General features: G+C 31.8%; 2 protein-coding genes across 4 annotated transcripts; both read right to left on the bottom strand.

Moving 5' to 3' along the window:
- Positions 1–1,027: 1,027 nt before the first annotated feature.
- LOC132947091 (uncharacterized) lies at positions 1,028–11,254 on the bottom strand. 2 transcript variants are annotated; one of them, XM_061017289.1, is made up of 4 exons: positions 11,116–11,254; positions 5,518–6,295; positions 3,354–4,322; positions 1,028–1,315 (listed from the first exon to the last, which is right to left on the bottom strand). In XM_061017289.1, exons 2-4 carry the CDS (start codon positions 6,111–6,113, stop codon positions 1,123–1,125), a joined length of 1,758 nt encoding a protein of 585 aa, XP_060873272.1. In that variant the 5' UTR covers positions 6,114–6,295; positions 11,116–11,254; the 3' UTR covers positions 1,028–1,122. The 2 variants fall into 2 exon arrangements, with proteins under 2 accessions (XP_060873272.1, XP_060873271.1); XM_061017288.1 differs by lacking the exon at positions 11,116–11,254 and adding an exon at positions 9,112–9,378.
- Positions 11,255–13,265: 2,011 nt separating this feature from the next.
- Positions 13,266–25,584, bottom strand: LOC132946905 (AP-3 complex subunit beta-1). 2 transcript variants are annotated; one of them, XM_061017022.1, is made up of 20 exons: positions 25,264–25,584; positions 25,010–25,177; positions 24,321–24,396; positions 24,083–24,253; positions 23,693–23,853; positions 22,961–23,063; positions 22,676–22,822; positions 22,453–22,614; positions 21,251–21,403; positions 20,997–21,190; positions 17,804–17,877; positions 17,489–17,709; positions 17,052–17,310; positions 16,433–16,734; positions 16,176–16,347; positions 15,658–15,776; positions 15,369–15,560; positions 14,351–14,582; positions 14,051–14,180; positions 13,266–13,857 (listed from the first exon to the last, which is right to left on the bottom strand). In XM_061017022.1, exons 2-20 carry the CDS (start codon positions 25,168–25,170, stop codon positions 13,710–13,712), a joined length of 3,177 nt encoding a protein of 1,058 aa, XP_060873005.1. In that variant the 5' UTR covers positions 25,171–25,177; positions 25,264–25,584; the 3' UTR covers positions 13,266–13,709. The 2 variants fall into 2 exon arrangements, with proteins under 2 accessions (XP_060873005.1, XP_060873004.1); XM_061017021.1 differs by having other exon boundaries at positions 25,010–25,149.
- Positions 25,585–26,043: the final 459 nt, after the last annotated feature.

The following is a 26,043-nucleotide window of genomic DNA, read 5'->3' as shown; positions in this document are numbered from 1 at the left end:
TTGAATATTCAATACTCTAAATTTGAGACTATAACTCTATACTTTGTTAATGAATTATATAAAAACTGTTTAGCAAATATAATGTAAATGTGGATGAATCCCCTCAAGAGTCCGTCATTAGTCATAGGTTAAACCCTAACCGAACTAAAATACTGCGTACGCTTCTGTATAGCCGTATAGATAGGTACCTAATAGTATAATATTGTCATCGTATAACTGTACTAGCTACTATTGGTGGTTAGGTTAGATTAGGTTACTCATGTACAGAGGTGTATTTACAGGGGGGTGGGGGGGCATTGGGCCCGGACTCCAACTGGCAACTCTCCCTCCCCCTATTGGCATTTCAACATTTGATAGATATACAACCATGTAAAATTTTGAATTAGAGACCAAAATTTCCGAGAAAAAAATATTTGCTGAAAAAACTGAAAAACATGGTTTGTCCCAAACAATTGAGAAATTTACTAAAAAAAAAAATGGTTTTTTTAAACATTATCAAAAAGTATTCATTTAAAATAAAAAATAAATAAATACATACACAATCACAATGTTTATAGGACATAAGTTCGTATTGATACCGTTAAATACAGTATGTTATTGGGAGCAATAGTACAATATATACCTATACTAGTATACTAAAATTATAGTTTCTACTTTGATGAGCCCCTGTTTATTTTTTCCAACAAGTGAATTTTTTTTATGCTGAAATAATTTATGGTGCAACCGGAATTCAACGTTCGTCTTTAGTTTTCAGTCCGTACTCAGTAGGAATAATATACTTTATATTAAGTCCTATATAGATAATCTATATGGGTCATATTGTAGCTTAAATTATTACAAAAATTGTTTTGATTTAAAATAACGTTTTGTTTCTTCATCTATATTTTTAATAATGATTTATTTGTAATTTATGTTGGAACAATTATCCGGACCCTTCTCGTGAAAAATTCCTAAATACGCAACTGCTCAAGTATAACGATAGTATATAGGTATAGAATCACATTTTGATTTAACACATTGTTCGATGTAATAGTTATCATGCTCGCGAATTGTTATTTATATAAAATCCAATATTACAAATATATTACCTAAAATATCTTATACATTTTTTATTAACACCTTTCACTTTGGTATTTTAGTAGTATTTTCATTTGGAGTGATCCTGGTATTGTTTTGAACGCTAGTTGAATTACCGATCGTAGCAATATCTATGCTCACGGAGTGCGTGGGCGATACTTCGTCCTGAGTCGATACTTCCGTCCAACTTGTCATGAATTGATGAGTGTTGATGTTGTTCTTTATGTTCTCGTAGTAGCTGAAAAGATCATCGTCGTTTCACGATTAAAAACAAACAAACAATATTTATCTAGAAAACATGTTTGAACGCAATCATCTATTTTAATATAGTCATTGACTCTCTAATTATGTAAAAACTGAATATGTGTAATAACTAATAAGTACTCATATAAAAGTAAATTAATGTCCACAAATTTGGCTCACCCACTTTACCCAATCCACTTCAATGGCATGCCAATAAATAACGAATAATAATAGCAAGTTGGTTTCAAAAATAAGCAAGTCAAGTTGCTATTACCAAATTAAAACATCGATTTTTAATTTAAGTATCTTTTCTGAAAAGCAAAACTTAACCAGTGTATAGTAAAAAGCTGACCACATTTAAAATTATTTAACTCATTAGTTAAGTCAATATTATAATAATTATAATAACATAACCAAATGTATTATAGCCTAGAGATTTAAATTTAGTTTGTATTAATGACCCGTTTTGTCAATGGATTGTGCCGTGATTAACGTATTAGTGCTATATGTTCTACTTGGTCCCGCGTGTGTGCCTAACATCTGTGGAGTTTCTTCCCCTCATACCTATATCCTACAGACACCAAACAGGTATTAACATTTTGAAATGTTTGATGTGAAACAGTTTGTTGGCGTGGTGACGAACGCATGCGGGGAAAGCTGGCAAGATTATTTCAATCTATTTTCTGAAAAGTTCGACGAGCACGGTGATGCAATGATGTGGTCATTGGTGATGGTGTCAATGTGACAGTGATCAGTATATAAAGTTTGTTCACACAAAGGTCGCAAAGTATCTAAAGCAGAGCTGATTTGTTATTGGTCTTAAGGGGATCGGTTTCGGACAGTTATTTCGGCTAAAACTTACTAATTTGTCCTTCCCCCCCCCCCCCACACACACAATAATTATAAATTTAGTTTGGATATTTTGAAATTTCGGTATTTATTATTTTCAAAGTTGATTATTCGGAATTTAAATCATAAATCTTAAAATGCGAACTGACTGATCTTAAGTAGACATTATAATGAATTTAGATAAGATTATTAGATCGATCGGTAGGACGATGATACATACAAATGAGCATAAATTGTTTACCGTTCACGCGCGCAATGCCGAGGTAGTGTACTTGTACATGTGCGCGCGGAACGCAAATCTAACCTAACCTAACACAGTCACACACTCACACACACACACTAATGATCACTTACTACGCACACATTTACAAGACCCACATGTATACAATTTGAAAATTACCTATAATAAATTCCTTAAAAACTATCCGCCACCGATCCCCTTATAAATAATTTTAATTAATTGTTTTTTTTTTATAAATTGTGTTTATTAATTGTTATTATAAATTATAGATACCTTATGGTACCTACCACCTATATAAGTTAATTATCACATGAGCTCGTTTCTTTGTACCCAAATACTGTTACAAATAACAGTTCAACTAGTTCAAAGAATACTTAGGGTATTCGGTATAATATACTTAACAATTAATGGTAATATGCATAATGCGTTATTGGGCTAGGATTTATATGCGTTTTACTATTTTTACTGGTCAATCGTAATATTAAAATTATACCATGTATAAAGAATGCTAATATAAATATTTGGTGAAAATGGTAAGGACTAAGGATCAATAAGATTATTCGTTTTAGAATTACAAGTTACAACAAAATATGAAAAACTGGTTTTGAATAAAGATTCTCGTTTTTGTCTATTTTTTTTTGTTTTTCTCAATAGCTAACGAGATTACTTGGGATTTACAATTTTGACCTCCAAAATGTACCAACCATAGATTCACTTTCCTGCCAAAAAATATTTTGAAGATAAAAATTAAAACATTTTTTTTTCATTAATCATGTACACAAAACAAAATACACACGTTATAAAATCAGTACATTCATTGCTCTACTCAGAAATATGCTCTTAAAATCAAAAATATGATCTTAAACCTCAAAAAATTTAAAAATATGTATGAAAGTTATTGCTCTAGGCTCTATAGCTATTAATTATAAATTATAATACATACCCGTTGGACGGCGGTTTGCTCTGTGTTTGTTGTTGTTGCCCGTACCGAGTGGACGACGGCTGTTGCTGTTGTGGAGACCGATACTGCTGTTCATACCGCATGGACGGCGGCGGCATTGGCTGTTGCTGTTCGATGCGCGTGTTCATCGGCATGTACGCTTCGTACCGCATCGGCTTTTGTGGCGGTTCGTACCGCATGTGCTGCTGCTGTACCATCGGCTTGCTGCGCTCGTCGTACCGCATCATCGGCTGCTGCTGATCGTGGTACGGTTTCGGATCGACATCGATGATCGTGAACCTCGGTGGCGGCGCGAGCGGTGGTGAGCCGTTCTGCTGCCGATCGCCCCTTACATCGATCACTCCAGAATGGACGACCGCCACTTCCGGATACTTGTCGTTATTATATAAGTTGTTATTTCCACCACCACCGCTACCGCCACCACTTCTGTAGGGCTTTTGCAACGGCACTTCGACTAGATCCTTGTCCCACGATGAGCCCCTATTGTCCCACGACGATCCCCTGTTGTCCCACGAGCTGCCGCCGTCCCCGCCGAGCGGCTCTCTGTCCCACGAGCCACCGCCTCTGTTGAGCGGCTCCCTGTCCCACGAACCACTTCCCCTGGTTTGTGGTTCCCTGTCCCACGAGAACGACGGTGAACCTCTGTTGTTGTTGCTGAACGACGCCCGGTCCTTGTCCCACGATGACGACGACCAGCTCTTGTAGAATGGTTCGGCCCACGGCGCGAACTTGGACGTTAGCTCGTTGGGCCGGTAATACGGGTCGCGGAACTCGGCCGGTTCGTCATATTTGCTGTTGTACACGGCCGTCGTCTTGGATGTGACCGACGTGACGCCGCTGCCACCGCCGCCGATACCCACACCACTGCCCCCCTGAACGCCGCCACCACGGTTGTAGGCGTTTTCGTAGGACGTCAATCGGCTGCGCTGCAAGCTATCCGGCGGCGATTTCCTACGAATAAAATAGGCTTATATATGTGTCAACAGACTGCAAAGGTGATATTTTTCGAATATAATATATCTATCTAATTACACGTTTGTTATAATCATTAAGTAGACACTTTTTGCTCGAGTAAAAGTATTTATACAAAACAGTAAGTATTCAAATACATTTTAAAGCACTTACATACTTTACTATTTGTTCCATGTACTTTATATATTATTTTTTCAATTCAGTCACGTTGAATCAAAAACAAGGAAAGAAAATATGGTTATATGCATTTCAGTCAAAAAAATAAAATATTACAAATTGTCCAAAAGTTTTACTTTTACTTATATATTATATCGTTTAATTTATATCTATAGTATGAATTTAGTAATTTACAGAGTGGGTCTAGTGCGTACTCCTGAAGAATATTATTACAATCAACTGAGTTGATTTACAAGAAATAAGAATAATAGATGCTTAATTTCGTACATAAGTAATATGAAATAAAATAATCTATTATTAGTGTATTTCTGGACCATTTTGCGTAATGCGTATATGGTATATATATTTAGGATAATATTCCTACTCGTTTTGTGGGACATGTACCCAACCAAAATTCAAATAACTTTACTTAGAAAACAGTTAACACAATATTAACAATTTATATAGTTGCACCAAATTATATGGTGTAAAATTGCGTAGGCAATAGGGCTACATTTGGCTATTTCGGGCCCTAATATCCAAAGTATATTTCTGTCAATTTAAGACAACAACAAAAAGGCCATTCCAGAAAACTGGGTAACTATTTATGAAAAATACGGGCCTGTTTGTTTTTTTGTATCTGGGTAAAATTTGTATACTTACACTTGGTACTATTTAAAATGTTCTAGGTATTTACATTAAATTAATGTACCTACCTAAGATATGAATATTATAAAGAACTAGATTCAATTTACTTATATCGAACAAAAAAAGGTTGTACGTAGACGATTGTAAAGTATTTGATAGTATCTAATGTCCATATAACTTCTTTTACTCGCGAGTACTCAAAAACCTACGTATTTCAAGTACGTTGATGAAAATCAGTACTTGCATGTATCTGTATACTATAATATTATGTAGGTACTTGAAAACTTTTAAAAAGTATCTTTTATAACAAGCATATAGTTAGGTAAGAGTAATGACTGATGGGTATACATTATATATTGTAAGTACGCACCTATTGAAGTCCTGCAGTTGTCGGAAATCGGCGGAAAATGGGCCGGGACCGAGCGCGAACGGATCAGCGGAATAAGCGGCCGAGGGCGGGGGGTAACCGGCCGGCGGTCGGATGACATCGGGCAGCGTCGCGTAGTAGATGATCCGCTTGGACGTCCTCTGCACGGCCGGCTGCTGCTGCTGCTGGCGCGAGTGTTGGTAAAAGCTACTGTCCCGCTGCTGATGGTAGAACGCTGCGCCGGCCGTCGCTGCAGGCGGCTGAGGCGACGGTAGCTCTTCGACGCGCGAGTACACGCTGATCTCGGGCCGGGGCCGCTGACGTTCCGCCCAGCCGTTGGACGTGACAAACTTGTGGTTCCGCGGGTTCCGCACCTCCACCTCGGCCGATCTAAGGTACCGATCGCACGGTGACGTGCCGTTGTTGACGTTACTGCCGTCGGACACTGAGGCGGACGGCGGCGATCGGTCGTCGTCGTCGTCGTTAGTCCTCGCTTCGGGCGCGGGTGCCGCCGTTTTTATCTGCGCGACGTCCGCCGCACAGATAGGTCGCAGTGACCAGACGACGGACAACAGGGCCACCAACAGTACCTCCTTCATCCTGCCGCGGATACCGCGGTATAATCACGACGACTTATAGTGTGCTCGACGCTTTTATGAGCCGGATATAATATGTATTTATAGGTACTTAGGTATAGCTGGTTAGGTATGTTTATTATCACTAGCTACGTGTAATAATATAATATAATTATATTATACCAGTGCACTATTCGCCGTCGAATCTGTAGGGAATTATCAAACGAATATGGCATTAATTTTTTTTTATATATAAACAGGTCACATCATCGTCGAGTTCAAGTTACAAACTCTTATTATAAGTAGTCATTGTTATAATTTTCGTTTTCTATATTTTTGTGAATAACAAACGGAATATATAACAGGATAAGCATGTTATGTTTAATTTACCGTGAAATATTCGATGGTTAATAACTATATAGTTATTATAATAAGTAGGTATACAATAATTATTATTGATTTATATGATTTATAGATTGCTGCGGTGAATGAATTTTTACTGTGATACAGGTAATAATATGATGAACCTTAAATTTACTGTCAAAACAGTAATATTATGATATATTATGATATATTATGATATATTTATACGTATACTGTATGCATATTATATAATCATAAAAATTATTTTAATATTAGCATATTCGGAATCGGAACCAAACCATTTTTGAAATGGTACCTTCTTGAATTACTAAATAGCTGTTATATAAATGTATTTGAAATATAAACTATAAAGAGAATAGCACGAATAATAAGAATCAAAAAAATATGAAAAATATGAACAATTATGAAACTAAAATAAAAACCCTTCGATGTGATTACTTTAATGGACATATTTAAATATTAGCATAGGCGTAATCTGTGGGTGGTAAGTAGGAGGGCAACTTCCCCCTCAAATATTTAACTAAGTGGGTAATAGAGTAATTCATTTACCTTATAGAATTTTAGTTTTACCACAGTCCCCCCCCCCCCCAAGTATATACCCCAGATTACGCCTATGAATACTATAGTACTTTATTATAACATGCACACTTACAGTATTGGCACAAGAGAGGGAATTCGACCACAAAACTTTATCCTAATGGCCAAGTCCCCTTAAATCAAGTCTCCGTCAAAAAATTTTTGCCACATTTTTAAATTAAATCTAATAAAAATTATTGAAAAATTAAATCTCAACATTGTTATAATGCTGACAAAGGTGATATAAAAACAGAGCCCAGAGTATAAGAATTTTTGTTTTGTCTGTATAGGAAATTTAGTACCTAAGAAATAAATATGACCCGACAATATATAATATTTAAAAATTTAAAAATATTTCATTTGTAAATGATTAACATCCTCAAAATATTTTTAAAGTGATTTACGTACGTTGAACTGCGAAAGGTATTTTAATAATATTATAATTTATATCAGAAATATTTTAAGAACATTAAATATGGTATCTAATAATACGATCCAACCATGTAATATTTTAACAGATAACAGATATGTGCGTGTGTCAGCTACTCCATAAGCTTATAATAATATGCATATAATATACATGAACATGATAGATATTAAATGTAAAGGATGTAAAAATAATCTGTAATTTTATGTCGAAAACTAAAATTGGGGGTCACGGGGTGCTAAGCTCCACGTAACTGCACGTTCTTTGTTATAACCATAGGAGACTTTTTCCCTTAAAAAAAATTGCCTACAAATATGCGCCTGTGTGTATAATGTATTCATCTGCCTGATAAATACAGTTATAAGCGCATAAATATTATAGATGTATATTATAAGGTAATGACTAATGGTGTGTATAAGTATCATCGCATAATATTTTATCGTTATGATGAGAAATTGCACAACTATAGACCAAAAATTCGAATCGCGTATATAATATATATTATATATAGGTACTCCTGATGAGGTTATATTTATGTATAATATTGAATACAAAACTAGGTCATTATCGTCATCGGCGAGTACACGGATGAATTATACTGTAATACAATAATAATATTAATAACTACAATAATAGCTGGTTGAATCCTGCAGTACACGCGTAGCTCGGTGTGTATACCTAGGTACAAGTTTATGCTTTGCACACCGAGGTCTGCAGCTACATAGTGAGGCGCGTCATGGTACACGACTCGAACCCGGCAGTCGTCGTTTCTTTATTCGCAGGAATCACGGTTTGGTGAACCCTCATCCTCCGCGCCCCTTATAACGCAGACTGGAAAATCGCGGTTTGCCTCGTGGAAAATTGGTTTTTGCTGTTCTAATTAGCGATTTTGTGCGACGGATTGTCGAAAAAACGCAGATTTTTTTCCCTTCGGCGAATATAATCGGTATGAAACGATTTTACTCGGGGACGACAAACAAAAAACAACGATCGTATAATTTTCTAAAACTTTTTTTTTGACGAAGACTATAATATAATTCGCTATCGAATTATAATTTTAAATAAACTTTGTTCGTTTAATAACAGTACAATGATTGAAATTTTTAAACACAAACAATTTTTTTCTTACACGAAATATACATCAAATTACCAACATGGCACAACAATTTATAACAGCCAAACGTGTGTCCACGTGTATACCTAATAGTTTTAAATCGATTGTGAATGCCCAGTTAATTTACAATTGTTCCCAATATATATTACTTTTAATCTTAACCAAATTTCAAAATCAATCGATATTTGTTGGTTTTCTGCACGTGTTCTAAATCGCTTGCATATGATTAATTTGTTTATAATATGGAATACAACGAAAATGAGTTTTCGCATGGGTACATTAAAATATTATCTTTTACTATTTACCCATCATATTATATATTATTATAATTTATGTACCTATGTTATATGATGAAGGTACCTAAATTAAAATCGTCATGACCCGTAAAGTGTTAATGAACCAACAGTCTAAGTTTGAGCGTGTATACAATACGCATAACCCGTTTTATGAGCGTTATTAATGCATGTGTAATACAAAATGAAAGACAAAGAAAAATATAGAATCATAAATTTGGTACCCACCTATATGTATGTTATATTATTATGTATAAATTTATTTCTTCCGTGGATGATCCGTACCTGATAATGTCACTCCAAATAAATAATTAGACCATTTATGTTATAGTATAATTATACGATAGCTTAATCTGAATAGAATCGTTCGCAATCTCACGCATACACTACCAAACGAAACTGTTCACTTGTATGAAACTATAAACATCATATAATAAGAATTAAGAATATTATGCAAAAGCAATGTAATAGCTATACGGGGCCCATTCCAGGGGAGTAGGCGCTATACATATTGTTATACAATATAATATTGTACGGTAGTAGTCGGTAACTACTAACTGAATACACTTATTTCATTATTTTCGAGCTGTGTAAACAAGGGAGCCGTACCTTTATGGCTATATTATAATAGGCTATGCAGTATACGTAGCAGATATATATAATACATTATACATCTATGTCATATATTATTAATTATAAATACTTGTCTATTACTTATGTAGGTTACATTATAATTTATAATATTATATTAATATCATATTGATATTGACTTAATTATATTTTTTTTTTTATTTAAATTTTGTAATTATAATTTAATAGTACCTAGTAAATATTTTATATTTAAGCTAGGCATTTTTTTGAACCAGCCACATAAATGTAAGCCGGTCGGCGGTCACAGATATTTTTTGGGAGGGAATGGTATATTCATTAAGAGACTTTATCATCTAGATAATTTTCATCATCCCTAAACAAAAATGTTTTCTTTTTTTTTTAATTGAACTGTATTAAAATATGTGAAATCTCATCAATATTTAATAGACAATATAATATTTATTTATTCGTTTGAAAAATCTTTTTCAATCATAAAACATGAATGATGTAAAATGTAATATATTATAATTTATAAGTAATAATATATAAATATAAATTAATATAAATTTAATGAAGAATCTATTTAATTATTTTTAAGCTGTTGGTACCTTAGTCAAGTATTCTAGTAGGTATTCTACGTAGGTACCTATTCATTAATTGATATTTCATAAAAAATATCGGGCCTAATTATATACCTACCTTATAATAAATATATTTACTAGCTTCTGTTGTAAGACTAAATTTACAACGAAAATGATAATTGTGAGCCGAATTTAAATTTTCTCGTACATATCGTAATTAATAATTATACATATTGTTGTTTTTGGAATTTTTCAAAAGTTTGTGCAAGACCTAATCTGACTGAGTAAATATTAAATATATATTATTATTGTTAGTTTTATGGCGTATACCTACTCATAACATATATCGCAAATTACAGGCCTTCGAACCTATTCGTTCACATATTTCTTCTGCGGCAATACCGAGTTATGCAATTATTAAGAACATTTCAAAGAACGACTAGCTCGAAGAAAAGAATACTGCGGCAAGAAGAGTTCACACAGTTGAAAAAACTCTCGTATGTACCTAATACTTTGCAGCAGCGCGGGTTAAGGTAAACCTATGGACAGGTAATTAATACTTAATTTTATACATTACGCCGTTTCGTGGGAAATCTGAAATTCTGAACAGAAGCATTGAGCTAGAATGCTAAATCAACAATGGTTATAAAATATTTTACCGGTTGAAATACTGTGTGTGCACTATATGTACCTATCTATTTACCACCGTAAAAACTCGAACACTCGAATGTAAATATTGGCGTAGGTACATTTATATTCTATACACCTTAAAATACAAATAGAAACAATTTTAAATAAATAAAAAAACATTAATTAATTATAACAAAAAAAACACAAATTAATTAGTTTTTTTAACACATTTTTTATCTTCTAAATGTCACGCAAAAAACAACTCCCCGGGAACTTTTACATACGGCTTAAACATGCTAGGTTGCAGTATATAATACGGTATGAAATAATTAAATACATGGGTAATATGGTATGGATAATATTATATAATAACAAAATAACGTTAAAAAGCCATAGCGTATAATGTAGGTAATATTGTTGTTATACTCACTTAAATAATGCGGTTCAGTACGAATGGATTGCACACGTTCAACGACTGCGGTGCGGCGAACTCTGCGCGCGATATAAGATCGTTTCGCGGACGAAGGCTTCTTAGCGTCTATGATAAATACTGTAAATACCACCACCGTTGTCTTGCAGCGATGAGAACGATACTACAGTTGTAGTACACGTCTGTGTTATGTTATTATTATATATATATAACATTTATAATATACAGAGTGAATCACCAAGCATGTCCATCCCCATTATTCATTTAATAATGAATTTTTTTGAAATTCTGATTTTTGGACGAATGATTTCAAGACCATAATTTCAAATACTTAGATTTTTGCACATAGGTTAGAATTTACAGTAAAAAAGGTAGGTTCTCTTTTAAAAAATAAGATTGTATTATCACAGGAAATTCCCAAAAGTTGTGTAAATAATAAGCTGAATAACTACAAAGTTGGTCCTTATATTATGTATACCTATTACCTGGGTACTTAAAAATTTGATTTAACGCATTATTAAAGGAAAAATGTAGTTGAACGCGCATGGTGAACCACTCTGTATATATAATATACACATCGCGTAAATTATGAACTGTAAGTGCGGTTATTGCAGAATGGAGTATACCTACCTATTAATTATTATTTATTAGGTATATATTTATATAATTATATATGTACACGTAAAGCCGCCGAGGAGGTTCTCCGCAGCAGCGTAGACATCTGCAGCACGTCTAGCTTGGTATTACGAATAAAAAAAAATCCTAATTAACGATCCGGACCGTAAGACAATATAGGTAGTATATTATACGGGACTTGGTGCGTACGCGTTCATTTGCTGTGTCGGTAACTATTATAATAGAATATTATGCTAATATAGTATATTGTTTGAATCGGTAAAACGCGTGTTCAGCATTAGCATTTCAACATTTGAATCGGGCGTTTTTTAAAATCCGTTATACAATAATATGCACCTATATACTCCGATAAACTAGATAAACCTTTCCATAAATCGGCACACACATTGTTGTATATTAATTTAATTCGTTAACAAGTTGAACTTTAAAAATAATATATATTTTGAAATGAAATTGTTTTGAATATATTATTACCTACATATAAGAAATATATTTCATGTGTGATTCCTGAAAAATGCATCAATGAATGTGGTTGACCATCGATATATTGATGACTTGTCACGATCATCAATACCTGACGCACACAAGTATTAAACTCTAAAATATGCATGATACTTGAAATATATCAAGCTAAAGTGTGAAAAACTATAATAATTTATGCGACAAACAGTTAGATAGGTACTAATAATTTTATTATTTATATTTTAAAAGATTTACAACAGTAAAATAAGTAAATTGTTATTATTTTCGCTTAATTTATGCGGTGCAGAATCATTGAGAAATTTATTTTATATTTCATTTATATCGTTATTTATTATACGCGTATGGAATTTCTCAGTTTATGTTCAGTGTAAGTTTTTGTATAGAAAAATTATTTACAATTTATTCAGTACAATTAATATAATGAGTAAATTCGATAAATGACAGAAGGTTAGCATATAGGTAGGCACTCAGCAGTGCCACCCGGTGTTTTGAGGACCTTTGATGCTTTTTAGGCATGATTGTTTTTTTCGGGACCTTTTTTTTGGGACGCAACTTACATTTACCGGTTTTTTTTCTTTTGACCTTTTGAGTCTTCTATACATACATTACCGGGAAGTTAGTATGAAATTTAAAGTAATACAATTTTACTAATTGATTAAGATAGGAATTTGTTCCTACCCTAGAGCCTGAAGCGCTTTGGTATTGGATGGCTTTGCAGAACCCCATAACTGGCATAACTGAATACCGTATAATATCCAAAATGGTCGAATTATTGATTCGGTAAGTTTATTGGATAGGGAGAGTTTGAATTTCAAGAGTTTTTCTTAGGAGATTAAATTATACGTAATATTTGTAATTTTAACTTGACAGCAAAAACCACAATATCATAATAATATGCCATAGGTGTAGTATATAAACACGCTATCGCGATAGATAAGGTTAAATTATATTACCGAGATCAATCTTTAGGATTTTGGCAAAACAAAAGTAATTAAAAAAATTTAATCGTATGCGTTTTTTTATATATAAACATTTCATTTATTTAGCATTAGTTTTTACGTATACATTAAAAATTAAAATATTAAATAATTAAAATAAAAAAATATTATATGAATTCACTTATAGTAAAACTATATAAAAAATGTAATTTATATTTTATAAGTGTATAGATTCGTTAATATATGTACGTAATAATTGTTCAATATATACTATATTATATATTAGATATATTTCATGAACTTACTTCCACATTCATATCGATTAAATACATATTTTTATAATAACAATACACCTAAGCTATTAAGTTGATTTATAATATAACATTTTGGGAAAATATATATAAAAAAAACAAATATTATGATTAAAGATCACTCTTATGCATAAAATTATTTAAAATTTAAAAATGTAAAAATAACATATTGTATTGGAATAGTCATTTATATATTAATGAATAATGGACATTTATAGTTAGGTATTCACTGGGACAACAGCCCTTTTATTTCGTTTAAAAGCACCGAACCAATGACCATTTTCTCACAATTAACACATACCGTTGCCAAAGACTCTTGTTTGGTAATAGTAAGTAACACAAGACAATTAGATGACAATGTCTGACCACTGAACCTGAAATATAAACATCAGTTATAATAATTAAATTTGTCCACTGGAATGAAACATTATTTTTAGAACTACCAAAACGTGAAAAAAAGCATATTATTTATATTAAATTGTTTCTTATGGGTTAAAGTATATTATTTTAAATATCATTGTTTTTTCTTCAATCAACATGTATCATTTACAAAATATATGTAGGTACCTGAATATATTTTCTTCTTCCGTAATAACACGCGCAACGTTGAATATTTCAAACACGGATTTCTGTATTTCTAGATTAACATTTTTCAAAGTGACTTGTGCCATGTGCTCGTTCATCCCTTTAAGTTTTACTAAATACAAAATATTATTATCATTTAGTATTTTAGCGTAAATACTAAACACACGAAATAATATTAAAATTCGACGGTCTTTTTTTAGTTCAACAATTAAAACAATTTTGATAATGAAAAGGGAAAATAAACCAGGGTCCGCCTAATTTTTTTTGTATTATTTGGTTTACCTTGTTCGCTAACAAAGTCGTCCTCGCTCATGGACAGCGGCTGAACGAGTTCACCTACAGGAACGCGTAGTACGACGTCACTTTTACGTTCCATACCGGCGGTAAACCAGGATACTTCCAAAACGAGAGGTTGAATAGAATCCTTGTAATCCACTCCGAGTGCACCCAGGGTGACAGAACCCGGTAACAATTGCATGATCGGTGCCGAATTATGAATACTCATGTCAGAACTCTGTATAAGTACGTATAAAACATATTTTAATAAATATAAGTCCATTGTACCAATATATATGTACCGCGGAGTATAAACATTTTCCTACAGAAAATTACGGTGATGAGGTATTAAAGCGTATGACGAGCATTGATTCCATCTTTAATTGTATATAATGTGTAACGTTGTTCTAAGAACTATATGTACCTAAACGTTACGTGAACGCTTTAACCCCCCCCCCCTCATCCACCAATAATAAAAAAATACATTCGATTTTTGGATTTTGTACTAATAGAGAAACAACCTTCGTGAAAAATATCAATACGCTCATTTATATGAGGCAAAATCAGGATCAATGATTACCTACCATAATACCATATATTCTAGGTATAATATTTAATAGTACGTACCTACGTCCCAACATAGATTATGTGATCTATATTGTATATGGTAATAAAGGAAAGAATATATTATAACACTTATTTCGCATCCCAAATGGGCGTTGACGGCGTTTGATTATCGTGGAGACTGGTGATTGTCTCTTTCTATATAATACAACAGTAAGAAATAAGAACTGACAAATATAACTATATAGCTATTAACTTTTTTTGTATCCAAGTTTTTAAAAATATATATTAATGATTATTAATAATAATATTAAAAACAAAACTTGAAAATATCGATTAGAGGACTAATATTATGGCTATTTAATTTAATTTATCAGTTATTTCTATTACACCCTGTATATAAATACGTATAATCATGTGTGTATACAATTTAAAGCCGCCGTTGTATATTTTGTATTACCTTTTGAGTCCAGTGAATGTTTGTGAGCGCTTCTTTATTATCGTGATTAGTGAGGGTCAATTCCACGCTGACCATTTTCAATATCGCGTGAGGACTTCTCGTGAATCGCGCCAATATACTCAGTTCGTTGTGTCCGTTAATTTTGTTCAATATTTCGGTTTTCGCCGATGGCACGTAACTTGGAGCTACTGTCTATACATAAACACAACACACGGTGGTAAGATTTTTTAACAAACGTATGCTAGTTATCATACGCGAAGCGGTGTACACAGTTAAACCTTGAACTTACCTTTCTGACATTTTGCAGGGTTAATTTTGTAACGGGAATGGACGACGGTTGAATGCTGCTCGACGGAGAGAGAATATTTCCAAACGACGGTACCAACGTAGTTTGTCCAACTGGGGCGACTAAGTTTTTATTCGAAAGGGGAGAAAAATAACCATTATTATATTACGACAAACACGTTTAAGGCAATTTAGATATACTACAGTAAATATTTATGCAGTTTCAGTTAACTTCGAATTAACTTGAAATCTATGGCTACCTATATTCGTTTTTCAATTTCTACAAAAAAACAAAATCGATTTTGTCAAAAAATTGGTATGCGTAAAAATTTCCGTTTTTATTTAATAACACAAAATCATTCTAAAATCAATACATTAATTTCTTCGCTCAGACTAAAATTTAACATCGTTATGGGCAAATTGGGTGGGAGTCAGAACCCCTTAAGACCCCCCCTCTCCGCAAATACGCCGCTGACTTACTAGGTATGCAATAAAACATAATAAACTAATTTCAAAACTCACAGTCATCTAGTTCCAACAACAAGTCTACATTGCTCTTGGCTGACGGTTTGGACTGTTTGGAGACATTTTTTTGTACAACAACAGCATGTTCATCGCTGCTATCGCTCTCAACGGATTCACTGTCTGAGCTATCCTCGTCGGAATCCACGAAACGTCCAGCATTTGTGTTCATCTATATTGTACACATTTCAAACCATATAACCGACATCGTTTTCTATACCATATTATTTTTTCATTTAACCCTCTAATAATTTTACCTCCGGTTCGATTTTTTCATAGGTAGAATCCGACGACGAGTCGGTGGTATCGTCGTCAGAATCGTCCGATTCTTCAGAACTATCGTTGGAATTATTTTCGGAATCGGAATAAAAAGTTTTCTTCTTATTAATGGCAGTCCGTTCGGCCTTCTGTTTAACCGGCTTTTCTTGTTCTTCCGGCAATGCCACGCAACGAACGCTCGAGTCCGTCGGAAAATCTGGGAACTGAGGTAAATCTTGGTATCCGATTGCTCTGCTATTGATGTAATGCGATAGTGACCCCATTTGATATTCTTCCCGATCTACGATTATGATTCACATATTATTACATTTGCCACGTACTCACGTAAGAGGCACAAGGACCAAAAATACTAGTGGTTTGAATTTATATTCAATATGATACCAAAATGTTAATTGGTATCACCAGTGGACCAGAAGAACTATCGGTAGTAGGTAAAATCTACAACCCAACCCTACCGAAATGTTGTATTAAAATACTAATTTTTGTTTTAATGATCGATAAATATAATTTGATTACTAAAATTAATAAAATTAATCGTTAAAACAACCTGCAACTTCTTAATTTAATAAACGTTTAGGTATTGAAATGATTAATTACCAACGAAATTGGACTGAAGTAATGGAGCCGGTTTTTCGGCTAAAAATATGTTATTTGCGTGTTTGCTCAATACGCTGTCCTTGAATTGTTCGGTAGGAAACAGTATGTTGTTCAAAAACCTAGAACGATCTCGAATGTCGTAGTTTTGATCGTATTTGGCTTGTTTTAACACGTACTGGCATAATAAAGTTGTCTGCGCAGGATTCGTCAAGAACAATTTGACCGCTAAGTTCATTATTTGTAATTTCACTATATCTTCCTATACACACACAACAAACAGTGAATTAAAATATCCGTATTGCGCGCAAACAACGGCAAATCATGATGGTCAGTATTTACTGTATAATATGACGTGTACATTTACATTGTAATATTGTATAGATACACCATTACATACACATCACATTATTGAATCATTTTAAAAGTACAAAGTTTACCTCAGTGACGTATGTTTTTGCGACTTTCCGGAGGACGTCAGGTGCTATCGTGGACACCAATTGCGAGTACTCTCCGAGTAACCACAAGATTGACGCCCTCGCTTGAGGCACGGCTATGGAGTCCATTAGTCGAGCCATGTGCCTTATTATATCGCAGTGAGCTTCGGGTTGGTTTTGCAACAGTTTTTTAATAACGACAACGCTTTCAGCTACTACCGCTTCTAAAAAGAAAAGAAATAACAACAATAAAAAAACTAACACTTGTGATTTGTGTACAGGCGATTTCATGTCTATAATGTTTTTGGGAATTATTACCATCACGACTCGATAACATGGAGACCAATCCACTAAGGCACGTCTCTGTGACTTCCTTGATGTTCGAAGCACATCTGAAAATAAAAATATTCATACACAACTCTGTAGTCGTCGTAAATCAGAGTAATATATTATGTACACATCATGTGTATCTTGTTATACAAGTGTTTCATTGTTTTTTTTTTATTCTGGTCGATAAAATAAAATAGAATTTCAAAAATTTAAATATGTTTTGTTTATTGGGCATATTTTTCGTAATAAGATGTACATTTTTTTAAGCACGTCGTTGTACCAAGCGTTTTTTTAAGTGTTAACCATTTTTTTTATGGTAGGTATTTTGTATTTTTTGAAAAATAGACATTAACGATTAACTGTTAATCAATACACCTATTATATTATAATCATATTACTTTTTATAAATAACCGACTACCTCACATTTGGTCAATCGACTGATGTGGATTGTGGATTGATAGACAAGGAAATAAATCTCGAGAGGAATTGTACCTATAGGTATCATACACGCTTAAGGAAGGCCGTACAATTGAAAGCAAATTATTAGATAATGCTGCAATGCCTGCAATATATTGGAATAGAGAAATTTAATGCATGTTGATGAGTTTGATGTTCTCGGATCGGAAATCGAGATTGCGAATGGAATTGGAAGAACGACTAATCGAGCGTATACAGATCGTAAGAGAATGATTTCTTGTCGTTAATGGCTATCACAATAGTAAAAAACATGTATAATAGTATAAAGCGTATAATAATATATATTTACAAGCCCAATCGTTCACTGCAGCCGCGTTCGTTGGAAGTAGATATAATATACTGGAGGAAGTTAACAAGTGGGTGAAATATGCGGAAAACAAAACAGTAAATTCCCCAAAAATAATAGTATTTAACGTAATATCTATATAATGCCTACATCATAGATTTACAAACTAAAACATTACATTCGTAGTATTCTACTATATAGTTATATTCAGAATTTTTCAGATAATTCAATCGTCTGAAAAGGGGTAATTACTAATTATAAAGTAGTTAAGTACTTAATCTTAACTACTTAAGTAGGTATGTACAATAAATATTTCTAAGTATACAAACACAAACCGTAAAGTTTGGTTCTTAAAAAGTACATATACCTTGTTTTATATTATAGTCATAAATCATAACAGTTTATTTATTCTAATCATAAAATTCCATTATATTAATTTAATTCTTTATTTAATCCTAACATATTTAATATATTTAATTTCAATAGTTATTGTTTTTAATATTATGCAGAAAACACTCGCCAAACGATAGTTCTAAACCTACCAATTGAATTTCAAAAAAACATTGCAGTGCGAAAATGTAAATTATTTTCGTTATAAATACCACGTGGATTTCTAGTCACGACTCACGAGTTTCGTTTTTTTTGTAATTTGAGTTTCAACTATACATAATTGAACAACGGTTATTTACGAATTACGAGTAAACGCCGAGAAAGTGTTTTTGACACAAAGTAACTTATGGTGTGGTGTCTTATAAAGTAATAAAACGCAAAAAAGGTCTAATATATTTTTTTCTACAATTCAATTAAATTTTTATTATATTTGTACTTTTGTTTGATTTTTTTTTATGCCAATCATTATTTTTCCTTGACCTGTTTTTATTATTATTGTTTTACCCTTATTAAATCAACTGGAAATAATGACATTGTCTCCATATTTTTTTATCAATAAACTTATTATTTCCTTTTCGTTATGATATTTTAAGTTATGTTATAATAATATACAATTATGGACAATAGACGTAAACAATTAAATTGAATTCCGTCATCGACTAATGATGATTATTCCAAAAGATCTATTTGTAGACCATAAAATATTTTTATTAAATAGGTGACAGGTCACATACCTGGACATACTAAACAGCCAAAAGTCTTAATATATAGTTCTAATTGTAAAAATATTTTTTTAGATTCTGAGTGAAACGATGTATGTATTGTTGATTTAACAGCGTTGTGTTTTTTATTTATTCTTTTCTTTGCATCCCCCCCCCTTTTACACAAACACACAGTAGGTACACGTTTCATAGTAGGTGGAAGAAAAATGCTTCATCTTAAGAGGACGTCGTACCCGTATGTGTTGTCTCCGTCTTACACACGTACGACATAGGACATTTTCTCCAAATATTCGTTATAATATTTATTAGACAGGTATCCATATTATTCATAGACTTTTTTTTGCTATTTATAAAAATTTGAATTGTTCGTCTTTTTCGATTCTTATGTGATACTATTTTTGTATGTAAGTAAATAAGTATGAACATTTAATACTAAGTTTCTCGAAAACTGTTTTTATAGCAATTAAAAAATAACGAATATACTTAATTAATATTTTTTTAAGCGTTTAGAGTTAAAACTTTTATGAAATTCGTCAAAATAACTGAAATATGTAAATGATTTTAAACACCTTGGGGCTTGAAAATTCTATGCCTACATGATTCCACAAAATATATTTACTGGAATTAAAATAAAATTAGCGTAAAGCTACATACATTGTTTATGAGGTTCACACTTGTATGACACACTATTTAAACAAAAAATAATGATTTTAGTTATTTTGTTGTAATTCAAAAACATTATTCGTTGGGACTTGAAACTTTTGACCACGTATATCATTATTAACTATACAGTATATTAGTATACCAGTAAAATTGTCTAACAATGTAGATTCATTTTAGTTATTTCTACCAGTATACTGCATCACTTAAAGTTATGAACCTAAGAATTTATCTTTTACAATGACGTATTATTAAATTTAAATTTAACGCATTCATTACAGTGACATGGCCAATGATGTGAGGACGTGTGGTACACTCGAAACCTATTTTACAGCATAGTGTTCCCTGATATTTTATTCATATTATGATTTACCTTAAGGCAATTCATTAATATTGCCTACATATTATGGGTATTATTTCAAATATTTTATAAAATGTTGAAAGACCCGTACCGACTATGCATACGGGCCTATAATAAGTAAAATAAGCAAAACAGCTAAAATATGAAATGTAACAAATCAAATGTCAGAATGTGTCTAATGTAAATAATGTGGATTGTTAACTAAAATATATTTTTAATTTGTTAAAAAATTAGATTTTGTTCATTAAATAAATAATACTAAATTATAATTATATGCAATTTACCTTCCAATAGCTTGGATAGCAGCAGCAACAAACTGCTTATCTGTGCTGGAAATGTATGTTTGAACTTCTCTAAGTATTGTTGATATACTTGTTTCGTTTGCCAAATTTGTCATTATGTCAAGTTTTAATAATTTTATGTGTGTAGGATCATTTGATCTGACAAAAAAACTTTTTAAATATGGTTCAAACATATTCTGAAAATAAAAAATTGCAATTAACAAGTTCATTTTACTAAATTTGTCAAAAAAAAATACCTTTCTAGCTATTGAAATAGATGCGATGGAATTCAGGACAACTGATTGAACTTCTCTATGACTTCTTAATAAGCGGATTAATGCTTTAGCAATTACATTAACCTCTGATTTCGGAGCTAAGTGATGATACAACTGTGCAACACTCATCACCACCTAATAGTATATTATACAAAAGTAAAGTACGTAAAATAAAATATGTTTTGTAAGTAGTGCTACCATTAAGTAAAAATTGAACAAATAAATTAAATATTAATCTACTATTAATTGATGATAATATTCATGGAAAATTTACAAAAATCAAGCTATATTAGATTAGGTTATAATCTTATGATGTCTATTTATATTAATATAAGTTATTTATATTTTTATACCATCAAATGCATAGGTAATTACAAATTAACCTCTTTTTTGTATAACATTGATATTAAATTTAAATATGAGCAATAATTAGAAGCTTGTATATCAGATTTTAAAACCTTATTAGATTATTAGACAACTTGTATGTGCAAAAAAGATATATCCAATATGTTATGTGTATTATAATTTGGTGTTTTATTTTTATTTTCTCCACTGTAGTTTGAATAAGGATTATTTAACTATAATTATAAGGGGAGGGGATATGATGCACCGTCTCGTGGTGGCTCCTGTGAGTAGTGCCATAAGTAAAGTCATATTATGTTACAAAACTAAATGTCTTGGGACCTCCAGACCTATTTGGCAAGAATAGCCCTTCAGGGCTACCCTAACCTAAGCAACATTAAAATCCTAATTTATATTATATTATATTATATATACCAGTGCTTCTCAAACTTTGTAGCACCAGAATCTAAATTTTCTCCTGAAAATCTATCGCAACCCATACCCACTTGGTCTTACAGTACAAGAAAACTTGTTCTAAAACAGCCACTGTTCAATATTTATTTCCATTGTGTCGAAAATATTATAGGAAAAACAAGTTAATGGAAGTTAAAACATATTTGGTTATCGTTTTGCAATAACAACACACCAAGAATACCCGTTGTTCAAAAAAACTCGAAAATAGAAATTATATGACGGTTTCTGGGTAATTTTAGGGATTTATATTTTATAAATTTTATATTATTTGTAGAGTTTAAAAACATAAACTTTTCAGTTCTTGCCACCTGAAGTTTGAGAAACACTGATATATACAACTAAATATTAAACATTGAATGGTAATTTACAGCTGCGTTTCTGCTTTGAAATAAAGGCTTAGCATTCCTAAGCAAAAGACGATGGTCTTGATCCAATACAGTTGATTTATCATCGCTACCAGCCTCCTCACAACTAGATAAGTCAGAGCTATCCAAGTTGGAATTTTGGATTTTTGTACAATCGTTAGTATCCTGTAAATATATATACTGATTAATTTATTTGATTCATTAATAATTTTTCTATTATTCTTACAATTTTATTAGGATTGACAAATTGAGTACGTCCATATCTAGTTAACATGTTTACAATAATCACTTGTCCCCATTCATCAATATCGACCAACAGGTTGCAAAGTTTTCTATATATTTTGTGTATAAGATCAATTCTCTCTGGACAAACCTAGACAATTATTTATAATAACATTTATGTTTCATATTTTGTTTACTATAAAGCAATCATATTTGACATAACTAAATTTAGTTCTAAATAAAATATATTAAAAATAATATTATATTGTACAAAATCTTAATAAAGCACCTCTTCAAATGCCATAACTGTTGATCCAACCACAAGTGTTGATTTATCAGCTAATAATTTTTCTATTACTGTAATAAGCTCTTCTTTCTGATCAGGGTCCAAACTAAAAAAATAAAAAAAAACTTAAAAATAATTTTTTATTTTTTGTTCTAATATTAATAAAAAACAATGTTTGTGTGTGAAAGCAATTTAAAGAGGGGCTCACAAAAAACAAATATTTTCTTGGTTGTATATAGTTGCCATTGGTTACATAAAATACAATGGTAATCAGTGGCGTGATGAAGGACTTTATTTGAGGCACGTGCCTCAGCTTAAAGGGTGGTGGATGTCCTGGAGACTAGGGACATTTCACATATAGTAAATAATTTATTAAGTACACACTAAGACTAAGCCAATCATTCTCAGTTACCATTGGAGTAAATACGTAATTATTTATATAAGTATTTATATTTACTAACATAAATTATTGTGCCTCATAAGTTAATGAAGTTTGCCACGCCACTGATGGTAATTATAATTGTATATAATTTTAAACCTGTATTTTATACTTTGTCAAAACAATCCAAATAACTGTGTTAATAATCTGTCCAGTATACGTTTGACGGAGTTTAAGAAGGGGTAAATCCATGGGCATTTAATTTGTCATAGGCAGCGCTATGTAGGATCAGCTAGTTAATAATAAAAGTGAAATAGTAATACTAATTGCTAAAATTAAAGGATGTCAATAATTACCTGTATAATTTGGGAATAGCATGTGCGGCGGTCTTACGAACATATGGTGACATATCAGCAGCAGAATCTTTAATGGCTAACATGACAATAGGAACAATCATCACAACTCTTATACTCGACAATACTCTCAAAGCAGATGCTCGTATTAACTGATTTGGGTCCTAAAATTACAAATATACACATACATCACTAATTAGTAGCTACAACCAGGTACAACAACCATACAAATCCAATTATTATCTTTGGAGGAATCATAAATATTGTTCATTATTTTCTATGGGAGTAAATAAAATAATGAATTTTTAAATAGTGGAGATAACCGGTTCTTGCATCGGACCCTTCAATTATCTTAAATTTTATCTTATATTATTTCCATTTAATATATATTACCTTTAATGCTCTTTGGAATGTAGATATGGATAAAAGTGCTAAATCTTGTTGTTGTTCAGCATAACGAACTAAGTATACATAAACTAGTTTCTTTACTTCAATATTTTTAGATACAACATTTTTAACAACAGCTGGAAACAGTTCGGATGCATCTCTTCCTTTGGCAATCATCTAAAATTATAAAAATTTGCAAAAAATCATTTTATCGATAATTTGATATTATAATAATGTATATTACACCAATAATTCTTTTCATAGCTTCCAATTTTGGTCCATCCTTTGGAGAATCTAACATTTGTTTCAAATCGTCATGCCTGGCAACAATATTATTACTTAAATTTACACACAATATATTTAATATGCAATTGGTTTCATTAATATATAAATATAACTAATAAAATACTAGAATTTGGATGTTGTAGCTCTTAATTTTTAATTTATTGATAATAAATACTAAAGATTTAAGAAATTACAAGCCGTAGACTTGTAGTGAGTAGATGTTCTAAAATTATAGTTCATTTGAATTAGGAAAATACTAAGGTTAAAGTTTTATTCCACACTGATGCGTCATCTAGTTAAGGGATTTAGGTCATATATTTTTACTTGCAATTATCCAGCATGAATTACATATAAAAAGATAATTTTACTATCAATGCCTACAACAACCAAACTTTAAAAAATAATGAATATTATCCTATATTATAGTGTTATTATTAGTTGAAGATAAAAAATAAAAATTATAATTGATAATAAATATGAAATAACTATATAGTATGTATTCATTCTTTATATTTTAATAGTTTTTTTAGTAAAATATAGCAATTTGATTCAAAATAATTAAAAATTTGGATAAAATTAAGAACTAATTGCTTGTGACAATTAGAATTTAATAATAAATTGTATTTTTCAATGTCCATAGAACCTTACTTTTTATAATCAGACACAAAAAATGACGATAGTCCTCCTGAAGCTGGATCACTTGCATAATCACCATCTCCAGTCGTGGACGATGACAAGCCATTCTTGTCATACGTTCCATTGGTGCCACTCGACATGTTACTGTAATTCTGTGGTGAAATTGAAAGCATTGAAGATCTTGGTAGTACGTGGATCATTATAACGAGATATTGAATAATAAGAATGTACTGATGCTAAATGAATAATGATAATTGTTTACTTACAGTTGCTGATGAAGAATTCATGTAGGTAGGTAATGGGATCCAATCGGAATCACTAAGTAGTTAATTCAATTATACAAAAATAAATCTGTAGTAAGCTTTAAGGACTAAACTACTATAATAGTGGATTAAGTTCGAACGTATAGCAATAAATAGTAAAACCTATTATTATACAGGTAGGTGTTGGTGTCTGGTGAACTTTAAAACTGTGCTTACTGATAGTTGTTAGTTGTTAATACTTGTTATCACCGCTTTTGACGGAGACCGTGTGTGAAATACGTAGGTTTTGATAAGAAACTGACTAATAATCACGGTTGTAGATATCTATAATACAACATGCTACAAGTTACGACTACTGACTAGAGAGCCTGCCTATTTTTTTTTTATAGATCTAGGCTCTCTAGCTACAACCATTGATTAAATATACAATAGTATGGGTATTATATTTTTATCAATGCTACACCCGTGCTAATAATTGCAATGATTGATATTATTGGATATTAATAGATAGGACATGCTCATAGCACATACTATTGATAATAAAATTTACTATTTAGAATTTAGATTGATCAATGATCTATATTATAGTACTGAGTACTCGTGACGAAGTATTGAATAATAAATGTCCATAGTCCATTGTTCATTGATATCTGATGAGCTAACGCCTAACATTTTAGCTTCATGTAGTTATTGTTCTGTGGAAGGTATACCACTATCAGCCTATAGCCGATCCGATATTTTATTTTGTCAGATCTTGAACCGATATTATATCGGTTTAGAACA

The sequence above is a fragment of the Metopolophium dirhodum genome, chromosome 6 (assembly GCF_019925205.1).
Source record: "Metopolophium dirhodum isolate CAU chromosome 6, ASM1992520v1, whole genome shotgun sequence".
NCBI classification, from domain to species: Eukaryota; Metazoa; Arthropoda; class Insecta; order Hemiptera; family Aphididae; genus Metopolophium; species Metopolophium dirhodum.
Note: the sequence above shows the minus strand (reverse complement) of the source record. Positions and strands in the feature narration are given on the sequence as shown.

What these genes read in the sequence shown, in the direction of transcription:
- LOC132946905 (XM_061017022.1), bottom strand. Translation starts at nt 25,170, where the DNA reads ATGCTTTCAATTTCACCACAGAATTACAGTAACATGTCGAGTGGCACC. An exon ending in CTATTTCAATAGCTAGAAAG is followed by an intron (nt 21,191 to 21,250) that starts GTATTTTTTTTT and finishes TTTTATTTTCAG; the next exon opens with AATATGTTTGAACCATATTT. An exon ending in CGACTTTGTTAGCGAACAAG is followed by an intron (nt 14,181 to 14,350) that starts GTAAACCAAATA and finishes TTTTGTATTTAG; the next exon opens with TAAAACTTAAAGGGATGAAC.
- LOC132947091 (XM_061017289.1), bottom strand. Translation starts at nt 6,113, where the DNA reads ATGAAGGAGGTACTGTTGGTGGCCCTGTTGTCCGTCGTCTGGTCACTG. An exon ending in CAACTGCAGGACTTCAATAG is followed by an intron (nt 4,323 to 5,517) that starts GTGCGTACTTAC and finishes TTTTATTCGTAG; the next exon opens with GAAATCGCCGCCGGATAGCT. An exon ending in AGCAAACCGCCGTCCAACGG is followed by an intron (nt 1,316 to 3,353) that starts GTATGTATTATA and finishes TGATCTTTTCAG; the next exon opens with CTACTACGAGAACATAAAGA.